At 40.2% G+C, this 13,294-nt stretch overlaps 1 protein-coding gene across 2 annotated transcripts in view; it reads right to left on the bottom strand.

Moving 5' to 3' along the window:
* EML1 (EMAP like 1) overlaps positions 1-13,294 on the bottom strand; it is a 277,513-nt gene that overhangs the window by 148,908 nt on the left and 115,311 nt on the right. Inside the window, exon 1 of one of the 2 annotated variants that reach the window (XM_070752505.1) lies at positions 6,442-6,693. The exons of the other annotated variant lie outside the window; for it this stretch is intronic. Coding sequence (XP_070608606.1) covers positions 6,442-6,472 — 31 coding nt within the window. The 5' untranslated portion in view covers positions 6,473-6,693. Of the gene's footprint in view, positions 1-6,441; positions 6,694-13,294 lie in introns of those variants that run through there. 2 annotated transcript variants of the gene reach the window in all.

A 13,294-nucleotide genomic window follows, 5' to 3' on the forward strand; every position in this document is an offset into this window, starting at 1 on the left:
TGGTACCTGGAATGTTAGTACATGGTACTCACCAGTATTTGGGGTTGTCATGTACGTAAACTACCAATTGTAGTTTGTACCTTTATAGATGCAATATACCTTTAAGGACTTTGGCTGGCTCACCATAAGAGGGCGCCAGCACTCTCTCCTGATGATGATGCTGGATAGCTCATTCCGTCTTTGCCTTTACCTTGTGGGGGGAGTATATTCTGCTTTGTGCTGCTATGTGCGGTTTGTTGTTTATTTCTGCTTTGTGCTTGTAAATATATATAAATGTAAATAATACTTGTTTATATTCTGCCGGCGTGTCTTAACCTCCCGTAATTACAGGGTAATTAGTCCAGGAAGACACTCACCACACGATAAAAGGAAAAACCAAAAGTTTTTATAAACAGAAAAACAGAAACAGCTCCCTTTTTAAATGTCAAAGGGATTTTCTGTTACACACAAGGCACAGGTTAAATGCAGCCCAATTGCTCACCCAATAACTGGGAAATTGAGTCCAATTCTAAAGTCCAGAGAGTCCACACACACAATCCTGAACAGCAAAAACCACAATCTTGATGAAACAATGAATCAGATAAACTGCCACGAGGCTAAAACACCAGGCTGCACTTTTATCTGTAGCACTATTTACAGCAGCCCCACCCAACCACAGATGGCCTCATTTTCTCTTGTAATAATCCTTCAGTTGTTGTCTCCTATGCATCACTCTACGGATGCATGGATGTGTCATTAATTCTTGTTCAGAATCCAGGGATGATACAGATGACTGATCTCCTCCTGGGCTGTCTGCCAAACTCCCCTCTTCCCTGTCACTCATGCTTCCTTGGTCAGAGGAGACCTCATCGGCAGATTCTACTGGGAGCAAAACTGGCCTGTGGCATGTGGATGTCTCCCCCACATCCACCTCCACATTCCTTGGGGCAGGAGCTGGGCCAGAGCTAACCACAACAGTTTAGCATACTAAGTCTGTGTCGTTACTGACTGTATCACACATCCACACTCTTACCAAAAACTCTGCATATGTCGAAGGTCTCGCAGCCTAGCTGCACCGAGACATACTAACATGGAACCTTGACAGTCTGACAGTGGGCTAACCAATATGTTTTTATCACCTACACTGCTGTAATTTCCTCTGCTGTACAGATAGACCTTGATCTGCAACATTTGTTTAATGGCCGCTCGAAGTTACTGACAAAAGTGACATATGATTGTTTTTCACACTTAGGACCATTGCAGCATCCCCATAGTCATGTGATCAAAATTTGGATGCTTGGCAACTGGCTCATATTTATGACAGTTGCAATGTCCCAGGATCATGTCATCGTGATTTGTTTGCGAACTTCTGACAAGCAATGTCAATGGAGAAATTAGATTCACTAAACGATCATCATACTAATTTAGAACTGTAATGATTAACAACCACTGTGGCAGGAATAGTTGTAAAATGGGACAAACCCCATTTAATAACTGTCTCACTTAGCAGCAGAAATTTGGGCTCACTTGTGATTGTAAGGCGAGGACTACCTATAATGTATCTTTGTCCTTTTTTGAGGAATTACAAATATTGTAAGCCGCCCCGAGTCTTCGGAGAGGGGCGGCATACAAATCTAAGTAATAAATAAATAAATAAATAACTTGTTGGGGGAAGGCAAAAACAGGTCAGCGTTGATGGTGGTGTGGGGATGATGGAAAAAAATAAATTGCTTTTGAGATTTGAAGCAGACAATATGTGTTAGTCCTGAAAAAGAATATCACAAACAGTGTCAGGCCAAAGTCATCATCTGAGTTAGAGACTTTGGCCTGCCACAAATAGAGTAGTACCGTGGGAATGGGGAGGGGTGATTGCATGAGGGGGAAAGATGCTAGCCACAACAAACTCCTTCTTGAAGATTCAAGGTCATCCCTTGTTCAGCACCAGCAGAAATATGGAGGAGGTCCATGGACGTGCAGACAACTGATTGGTCCACGTGATGAACTTGTGGGTGTGCCGATAAGGGATGAACCTTAATCTGGGTGGGGAACTGTAAGGAAAATTAGTATCGGTTTGACTACAGTTCGTAACCCACATGGCTCTGTTAATAAATTAGAACTTGGAAGAAGGTCAAGGGTTGGACTCTGATTTCCTTCTCAGATATTTACTGGGACACTGACAATCAGTTTTTCTTCTCAACTCTTGGCTACAAAATTCAAAAGAAGTTGTGTTCCTTAAAGGCCAGGAAATTCATTATTCTTATGGCTCTCACTGTATGAGTACAATGCAATATAAACATAACGGGGTCTTGAAAGTCCATTTGTAGTATATAATATCTTGGAAAATGACCTTTATTGCCCTTCATGGCACTGGACCAGAATATCTCCGAGACCGCCTGCTGCCGCACGAATCCCAGCGACCAATTAGGTCCCACAGAGTGGGCCTTCTCCGGGTCCCGTCAACTAAACAATGTCGGTTGGCAGGCCCCAGGGAAAGAGCCTTCTCTGTGGCGGCCCCGACCCTCTGGAACCAACTCCCCCCAGAGATTAGAACTGCCCCTACTCTACTTGCCTTTCATAAGCTGCTTAAGACCCACCTTTGTCATCAGGCATGGGGGAACTGAGACATCTCCCCCGGGCATATACAATTTATGAATGGTATGTCTGTATGTATGTTTGTTTAGAAAATGGGGTTTTTAAAATATTTTAAAACTGTAATTTAGATTTGTTGCAAATTGTTTCACTTTGTTGTGAGCCGCCCCCGAGTCTGCAGAGAGGGGCGGCATACAAATCTAAATAATAAAATAAATAAATAAAAATAATAAAAATGTGTAAATGAAAAAGCATGAGTGCAGTTTTATCAGCTGACTTGAGAAGCCAGATATGTGGCAGAGTCCGTGCAGAGGCTGTGTTAAATGGCTTCTTTGCTTCTTTTTTTTCAAGTTCAGTTTCCAGCACAGATGGATTTCCTGCTCCCCATGAGTTCTCATTCTCTCTTTCCTTTTTGAATAATAGAAAAAGTGAATAATATCCAGCCATCCTCTATACTTTTACTCACATGTTGGAGAAAGAGATGTTGTTTGCCAATTGCCTTTTGTTAGATTTTTATTGCATTACAACTGAAAGCTCAACTTACAAAAATCTTATTGACTTTGTTTCCACAAAATGATACCCTATGACTAATTGAAGGATGGTTTACAAAATTAGCCCAACTGGTTTTACACAATAATATGAGCCATCAAATTACCAGCTACATTCTGTGTGGATCCAGCCATGATCCGAATGAAAGAATTAAACCTCAGGGAGTCATCTTGACTATTACAAAAACAATTCTTTTTTATCAAGCTTCAATAACTATTGTACCACATTATGAATATTATCTCAGGGACCGCCTTCTGCTGCACGAATCCCAGCGACCAGTTAGGTCCCACAGAGTGGGCCTTCTCCGGGTCCCGTCAACTAAACAATGTCGTTTGGCAGGGCCCAGGGAAAGAGCCTTCTCTGTGGCGGCCCCGGCCCTCTGGAACCAACTCCCCCCGGAGATTAGAATTGCCCCCCCCTCCTCACCTTTCGTAAACTCCTTAAAACCCACCTCTGCCGTCAGGCATGGAGGAACTGAGATACTCTTTCCCCCTAGGCCTTTACAATTTATGCATGGTATGTTTGTTTGTAGGTATGATTGGTTTTAAAATAAGGGTTTTTTAGATGTTGTAGTATTGGATTTACATGCTGTTTTTATGATTGTTGTTAGCCGCCCCGAGTCTACAGAGAGGGGCGGCATACAAATCCAATCAATCAATCAATCAATCAATAATGCTTATAACTGATACTGTATGGATCTGAAGCAGTGAAGGACTACCAAAAATTTTACTATCACACTGTGGGCGTGGCTGATGCAGGACGCCCTGCATTTTCTTTCAACATCCTTCAGTGCAAATTGGGTGCTCTGGGGTGGAGCTCCATTTTGCACTGTGTCTCCCTCCATCTGGGAAGTAGCCCACCCCTGATCTAAAGCCAACTCATCAGCAGTGTTTACTGGATACCGTTTACTGGATACCGTTTACTGGACCACAGTTTGGATCTGGACTTTGCAAAGAAAGATTTTGTGCAAACAACTTACGTTTCCACAAATCTATTTCATACTCTAGGAGGAGAAAGACAGGACCCGATGTAAATAAAAGCAGCCAGTCAGACTCAAAAAACTGGCAGGGAGCTTAATTCACTTCCTGTACAAATCTGAAGCCATGTATGGTAATGCTCTGAGTCAAAATACGTATAACAATTGCATTAAAGCAATTCATGTATTCATTTAAATACTTTCAGGCATCAAATGTCAAGACATGAAGTGTGGAGACCGTAGCAGAATCAGACCTATTTCTATGAAGAAGGTTGTTGTTATCGTTTTTAATCCCTTATGCTTTTCCCAGCATTAAATCACTGCAACAGGCAAATGTTCACAGGCATCAATAGAACTACAAATGATTATATGTGTGCAATACAGTTATTGCCATAATAAGGCAAAAACTTTATTTTCCTTATCAATGGTTGCAAAAACTTGTATCTTGAGCCTCTTTTTTTTAGAAAAAAGACATCATCCATGCAGTCGCTATGGCATTCGTTTTATTTGCATTCATTGTAAATACTGTTTCTGTCATTTACTGTCTTCCTGCCTTCTCCCACTTTCCTGATATGACTCATTTCTATTTAACAAGCAAATATGGTTCCAGCTTCTAACAGATAGCCAGGCCACAGGGCATTTGATATGGCAGACAAGAATCTGTCTTTTCCACTTTATTCCTCTAATACACCCAATGCTGTTTTCATTCAATGCAGAAGTTAGAACTGGATGTGTTTTGAGATGCAGAAATACATATTTTAAAAACAAACACTGCTCAAACGAAACTTATTTCTGTATGTCTCTATTGGCACAATCACTCAGCTCTTGGTAAAAGCTTTAGAGGGCACACTTATTATACTTCAAGAATGATAAATAAGATACAATTGAAGAATAGAACAAAGATTTGCAAGTTACTAATGCTGCTAATGATTCTCCAGTTTCCAGTCTCAAAACACTAGATATAAACAAGCCAATGGATGCAAGAATTGTGAGTTCATTTCATTGAAATATTCCCTATTTGGCCATTTATTTCACATTTAAAAACAGTCCCTGAATTTGTTCCTTTATCTGTTATCTGTTATTACAGTCTTTCACTTCCTCTCGCCCCCATCATTATGTAAGGTTTATTCTCTCTGGATGTATCTTAGTATATAAAAAGTAAATCTTTAACAATGACTTGAGTAATAAAAGATAACAGACATGAGAAAGCATTCATATTTTTAATAAATGGATTTTCAAGTCTTCATTCTTTTAGTTCTTTACAATGGAAGATATTTGGTGGCCTAATAGTCTTTGGCTATTTCTTCTACTGATTTATAGCATTGACCAATCATTAATTGTGCTGTGACACAATTAGAGCAATAAAGACTGCCATTATATTGCCACAACAATGGCAGGGTGACAGTAGAAAGTGCTGCAAATCACCAGTGAAAAACAATCTTCATTCTAAAATGCCATAATGGACATCATGCCCAGGAAATAAAGTGACTCCATGATTTCTCAGAATTATTTTATGCAGTACTGAAAGAGATAAAAGTTTTGCTCTTCTACATCTATAGTTACTTTCAAATGAGCTGTTTTATATCACCTTTTCACAAAACATCTCAGCATTTAGTTGGACTGGATTCCTTTAATACAATTTCCTTTTTGGAATAGAAACAGCACAGTGCAATGTTTACAATGAGGGTTCAGAAGTTTGTGAACATTTATTTCAGCCAATTTCTATGGTGTGTTTGGCATAGCCTCCTAAAGGTAAAAAATATGCTTAGATAGTCTGAGCTAAGAATTCCATGCTAAAGTGCGCTTCTATCTGTCAGCAAAAATCCCTGTTTCATTTTCATTCTGCAATCTTTGGCAGTTACGAAATGATAGGAATATATTGCAGCAGGCTGCTATTTCTGGTCCCTGTTCCAGACAGTGCCTGCCAAGGTGATCCTGCACACAAATCTGGATATTACCCATGGCTAAGGAATTAGTCACAATGTATGCTGTCACCATTTTTCCACACACAATTAAACATTCCTTGTCTAATCCCCCAGCAGAAGAAGTTACAGTAATTATTTTCACAAGCCAAATAAATAACATAGCATTTATTATTCAAAACTTTAAGCTAACAAAAATAGAACATGTTTCCACAATATTTTTCCTGTTATGGCCGTGCAAAAGCTCTGCAGGATGTAAACTGGCTTTGAAACGAAAAATCCTCCCCAAACTCTCACACCTTCTTGTTCTCCCACAGTGACAGGATTAAAGGTCTACTTAAGAACCAGGACAGTTTCCTATGTATTGCTTTTGCAAGCTGGGAATGTGAACTAGGACAGTGTGGTAAACAGAAATCAAGCACCTACCCACAGCCATTCCCTCGCAGTCTGACATCATGCGAAAAGAAGTTTCCTTTAATTCTACTTAGAGGAGCCGCAGGAAGATAAATACAAAACTCGTTCCGTCATCTGGGCAAGCCGACCAGGAGTTAAGAAAACACAAACTGCTCCCTCTCTTTATTCTTCTTCTTCTTCTCTTTCTTCTTCCCAACAGTGTATTTACCCACCCGAAGAGTTTAGAGCAACATATTCAGGCTCTGCCTTCTCATTATGGGATGTAAAGATAAGAATGTGCTTTTGTGCCAAAAGAGCACGCTATTGGTGGATAAATTTGTTGACATCCCTCCCCTTCAAACAGCTTCCTCTGTAACTGGCACATTAAAGGCTAGAAAATGCCATGGAATATTTATGAAAAAGCTTTTAAGCTTATGCTGGGAATCCGAACTCAAATGCCCACTGAAATAATCATGATGCAAAAAGCTTATAGCCAGGGCTCCTTTCCAAGGCATTCCTAGTTATGTAACAGGAACATGTCCCTGATTTTCAGATGCTGGAGAAGCACGAAAGCAACTCAGGATTTAAAACACTTACAAAGTGTGTGGAAATTGGATATGATTTTTGAGTATATATTTTAAGGAAACAATTCTAATAGTTCCAAAAGGCATTTTCTCTTCTAATTTTATCTCTTTCTGGATTAAAACAAAGCATGATTTAATCCTGGTTCTTGCACCTCATAAAACTGTTAGCCACTGTATTGTAAATAAAAAGGCAGTTGTGGAATATATCATAGCTTAGAATATTTGTTTGTTTGTTTGTTTATTTATTTTATTTATCCAATACACAAATACATAGGAAGAAAAATAGACATGTAGTAATATATATATAAGGGTAAAGTGAACTTAGAGGAGAGGATATATGAAACAAAGAAAATATATATGATAAGTGAGAGAAAGGAAAGACAATTGGACAGGGGACGAAAGGCACACCAGTGCACTTATGTACGCCCCTTATTACAAGCCATGGCTTTCTTTAAAGCAATTATATTTACTCAACATGCTAAGCTCAAAGTAAACCAATGACCTAACAGTGCCCACTTTTTGCTAGGCTTAGATCCATCCATGTCTTTGAGGGCATACCAAGGTTACACTTTGGAAGAAATCGGGGCCACATAAAAAGATTTTCAAAGGATAGGAGAAAATATCAAATGGATTTAATATTAATACTGCTTCAACTTATTTGCATAAGGACTGCATCTCCTCACATCTCAACTGACTCCCAGGTTGAAAATAAAATATGTTCTCCCACAGTTGCAGACATACAACGTATGCCTCATACACAAAAGAGACAGCTGAACAAGACCAGATCATAGCTTCCTAGTGGGCAACAGAGTCTGGGAGGGAAGCTTTGGGGGCCACATATGACTTTCAAGCAAGCTGATGGGCTACATTTTGTCCAACTGTGGCTTACTCTGATAAGTGGAACTGACCAGGTGATTTTGTTCCATCCAACTTTTCACATAGGGGGTTGCTATTGGCACGGATGGGGACGCCGTGTTAGTATGTCTAGGTACAAAACCTTCAATACACGTATGTAGGAATGAGGGCTAGTCAGACGATGGCTCAGGCTTAGTATCAATATATATAGAATAGAATTTTTATTGGCCAAGTGTGATTGGACACACAAGGAATTAGTCTTGGTGCATACGCTCTCAGCGTACATAAAATAAAATATACATTTGTCAAGAATCATGTGGTACAACACTTAATGATTGTCATAGGGGTCAATAAGCAATGATGAAGCAATATTAATAAAAATCTTAGGATATAGGCAACAAGTTACAGTCATACAGTCAACATGGGAGGAAATGGGTGAAAGGAATGATGAAAAAAACTAGTAGAATAGAAGTGCAGATTTAGTAGAAAGTCTGACAGTGTTGAGGGAATTATTTGTTTAGTAGAGTGATGTTTTTCGGGGGGAAACTGTTCTTGTGTCTAGTTGTCTTGGTGTGCAATGCTCTGTAGCGACGTTTTGAGGGTAGGAGTTGAAACAATTTGTGTCCAGGATGCGAGGGGTCAGTAAATATTTTCATAACCCTCTTTTTGACTCGTGCAGTATGCAGGTCCTCAATGGAAGGCAGGTTGGCAGCAATTGTTTTTTCTGCAGTTCTGATTATCCTCTGAAGTCTGTGTCGGTCCTGTTGGGTTGCAGCACCAAACCAGACAGTTATAGAGGTGCAGATGATAGACTCAATGATTCCTCTGTAGAACTGTATCAGCAGCTCCTTGGGCAGTTTGAGCTTCCTGAGCTGGCGCAGAAAGAACATTCTTTGTTGTGCTTTTTTGATGATGTTTTTGATGTTAGGTGACCATTTTAGGTCTTGAGATATGATAGAACCTAGAAATTTGAAGGCCTCTACTGTTGATACTGTGTGGTCTAGTATTGTGAGAGGTGGAAGGGTGGAAGGGTTTCTCTTAAAGTCTACCACCATTTCTACGGTTTTGAGTGTGTTCAGTTCTATATAAAACAATATTATTATTTACAAATAGGCAAAACAAGTAATACACATATAATACTGTACTATTAATAGTTTACAAACCATGCACACAGCAACAAAATATAGCACATAGCAAATATATCTCTAACAAAATAACTCCCCCCAAGAGGAGTGGTGTTGGCTCCCTCTCATGGCCAACCCACAAATGTTTCTTAAAGGTACAGTCTTTACATTATACAAACTGACATTGTTAGTTCCTGTATGGCAACACCCAATCAGGTTACGTACAATATACTAACATGCCGCACCAATAGCGAAAATTGAGCTGTACAGCTTTGCATCCCTGGCATGCACGTGCATGCGTCCAAGCAAAATTTTGCTTCTGCGTATGCATGGATTTTGCTTCTGTGCATGCAGGGAAGCAAAAGAATTGGTGAAAACTCACGCACACGCCCCTCCCCTTGCAAGATTTTGCTTCCTGTGCATGCACATAAGCAAAATCTCACTCGGGCACTTGTGCGTGCACACCGGATATGTGGAGCTGTGCGCGCAGTGCACAGGTAGTGGCGGTAGTGGCAATTCCCTCCTGCATAGTGTTTTCCTGGGCACAAAAACTTCCTTGCATTTGTTTTTCCTCTGAGAAAATATGTTCATTGTCAGTGTTCCCTCTAATTTTTTTTGGGGGTGGGCGGAAAAGTATAGTGTCTGAGCGGCAGTCCCTTTGGGACTGGGCGGCACAGAAATAATAAATAAATAAATACTGTGTGTCTATAACAGTGAGCTCATAATAGGGCAACTCTATCAATATCAAAATGCCACTTAAATAGTTGAGCTAGTTTCAAACTAGATTTTGATTTTCTTTCTCTCTTCCTTACTCCCATTCTTTTTCTTTTTCTTTTCCTTCCTCTCTTTTTTCTATTTGTTTCTCTCTCTTCCTCTCTTCCTCTCTCTCTCCTTCCCTCTCACTCTTTCCCTCTCGGATTCTGGGCAGGTTTGGAAAACTCTGAGTTGATGATGATTTTTAAGTGAGCAATTGCTCACTGCTCAGCTTAGAGGGAACTATGTTCATTGTAACAATTTTTTGTAAATAAATTCACAGGGTTCTTCTTAGTGCATTATTGTTGCTAAGGCTCAGACTAGTATGGGTGGGAAACAGGGGTGGGCAGCAGGCAGGGGGTGGAACACAGTTCCACCGGCGGAAATGAAGATGCATGCACAGCTCCAGCTGATTGGCGGCTGTCACTTCCTGGATTACTGGTCTCGGCTTGGCTCTCCTTTTTTCCCCTACTGCTGCTGCTGCCACTGCTCTCCTTGTTTTTTTCCTCTTTCCTCCTTCCTGGCATTGGACAAATTTCCCTCTCTCCTGCCCGGCTTCCTTCCAGCCTCACGTGGCCACCTCCTGCCTGAGGTTCAAGCAGAAGGCGTGGGTGGAAGCGGCGCTTGGCAGCATTTATGTTTCTGGCAGCACCAGTTTGCTTAGCTATCCAGCCTGAGGCAGGGGGATGACCCAGGAAGGAGAGCGCAAAAAATGTGAAGCAAATTGTCACCCCAGAGACCGACACTGGTAAGGTTGTAAGTCGAGGATTTAACAGCTCACTTAAAAAATTATGATCGTTCAAGCCACTCCCACCTGATCGCATGGCTGACAAGCCACTCCTACCCAGTCACAGGACCATTAAGCCACACCCACAAAATAAGCCACACCCACAGCTGCCCATTACTGGTGGGAAGGTAGGTGCATATAAAGTCAGCACAGAAATAGACATACTTAGCAGTCATTTATTTCAATTATATACCTAATTATGGACTGGACTCTGGTAATGAGAAGGCAAGGCAGGATAGCTGAAAAATATAGATTTACTTGCTGTTTTAACTTGATTGGGAGCAGCCACCCAGTTGGTCATAGATGGGCAGTTATGTAAATGTTTTAAATAAATAAATAAAATGCCTTTATACTGTTAAGAGTGTTCATAGCTTTAAAAAACCCAAACACCTTTACATATTTGGAAATACATATTTATGTGGATTTTAATACAAACTTTAAAAATTGCATTATAAATCTTAAAGTGGAAATGAATGGCACAAACACCTGTTGAAACTAATATGGGTTGGAAATGCAGTGATCCTTCCCTGGATATATGTCCATTTATCAGCCTGCAAGGAGGGATATGTTTTCCTTTATTTACTTATTTAATTCAGTTTCACGTTTCCTATCGTGACTTCAGGTGGCTTACAAAAAAGGAAACAACATTTCAAAGAAAGGGAATACAATTGGCTGGAAAGACATACTCTACAGTACTGCGTAACCCAAAGGAAAATGTCAACAATGTCCAAAACCAAAGGAGCTAAACCACCATCCTATTCCAAGATCTGGGAGAACAACCAGGATTAGAGCAGTTTGTAAAGAACCCAGTAAGGTAGGAGCAGTATAGATCTATGATTGGGTGGATAGGGAATGTCATTCCAGATGATAGGAATGATTACCAAGAAGGCATACTTTCTGGATCACTAAAGATGACATTGTTTAATTGACAGGATCCAGAGCACTCAATGGACAGATGGAAACATATGGAGACTGGGCAGTCCCTCAAAGAGCCAGACCTTGAACTAGGCAATAACCAGCCCCTTGAACTTTATCCAAAATAAAATTAGCAACTAATGCACCTTGCAAAGCAGCTGGATTTTGTTTTGTGTGTGTGTGTACTATGATATACCCTTCATTGCTTGAGTCATTTGAATCTTCCAAATGGTCTTCAAGGACAGCACCCTGTAAATTCAATTAAAGTATTAAAATTGTAATGGACTGGGGATTTCCAATTGCATAGTTCAGTCTTGTAACTAGATATGAGTAGGGTTCTAATTTATATTAATTAATTTACTTTGTCCTATTGTCTTCTTTTGTTACTTTTTATCATTACTTATCTAATGTTTTATTTGTACAAATTATCACCCCATATTAGTTTGACAAAATAAATAAATAAAATAAATAAAATAATGCATTTTCTATTGTGGGAAAATGGGAGGGAGAATAGTATGAGGATAGTTAGTATGCAATCATAACAAATTCCTTTCTAGAAAGCCAAGGTCATCCTTTGTCTCTGCGCCCCTGCACCTACACTGAAGGAGATGGGTTGATTCTGTTAAGGATTGTGCAGAACCCTTGAGTTATTAAGGACATGCATAGAGGAAAACGTAGGATTCCAGCAGATATCCAGGAGATGTGTGTAATTATTCAATCATACAGATACAGATACATTAAAGTATATAAAATAGTGTTTACTTTAGAAATAGCACAGTCAAGTTAAACAGTCCGGTCATACATATTCAAATCAATATCTCTCAATACAATAATAATATTACAAGCCTGTCTTTGTCTTATATATCAGACATTATATATTTGTTTGTTTGTTTATTCATTCATTTATTTATTTATTCGTTCATTCATTTAATTATTTAACTATTTAGTTATTTAATTATTTAATTAATTTATATGGTGCCCAACTCCTCAAGGACTCTGGGCGGCTTACAACAAATAAAAACAATATTTAAATAAAACAATATTTAAAAGAACAATTTTAAAAATAATTACAAAATCCTAGTAAAGACCATACATATCTCTCAATATCTCTCATGGCCAGATCTAGATGGTATCTCATATGGTCAACGACCCCAGGCCTGCTGGAAAAGCCAGTTCTTTACAGCTTTGGGGAAGGCCAGTAGGATGGGGAGGGTACAAATCACAGGGAGCATCTGGTTCAAGAGAGCTAGAGCCACCCCAGAGAAGGCCCTTCCCCACAGCCCTTCCATCTGGCATTGTTTTGTTGATGGGACCCGGAGAAGCGCAGCCCTGTGGGCCCTTATTGGTCACTGGGAGGTATATGGTAGGAGGCACTCCCGAAGATAGTCTGGCCCTAAGCCATGTAGGGCTTTATAGGTGATGACCAACACCTTGAATTGCATCTGGAGACCCACAATAGCTCGCACAGCTGCATTCTGAACTAGTTGAATTCTCCAAACGCTTTTCAAGGGTAGCCCCATGTAGAGTGCAGTAGTAGTCGAGCCGTGAGGTAATAAGGGCATGAGTGACTGTGTGAAGAGCCTCGTGGTCCAGGTAGGGTCGCAATTGATGCACCAGATGAACCTGTCCAAAAGTCCCTCTAGCTACAGATGAGAGATATTGATCCAATCTCAGCCGAGAATCTAGGAAGACTCCAAACTGTGAACCTGTTCTGAGGGAACAGAATCAAGGATGGCAGTCATTATGGTCCCTCTGGGCAATACCCACAGCCACTCTGTCTTGTCAGGATTAAGTTTGAGCCTGTTAACTCCCATCCAGACTCTCACAGCCTCCAAGCAGCACATCATATCCACTGTTTCACTGAACTG

This window comes from Erythrolamprus reginae, chromosome 1 (genome assembly GCF_031021105.1).
Source record: "Erythrolamprus reginae isolate rEryReg1 chromosome 1, rEryReg1.hap1, whole genome shotgun sequence".
Taxonomy (NCBI): Eukaryota; Metazoa; Chordata; class Lepidosauria; order Squamata; family Dipsadidae; genus Erythrolamprus; species Erythrolamprus reginae.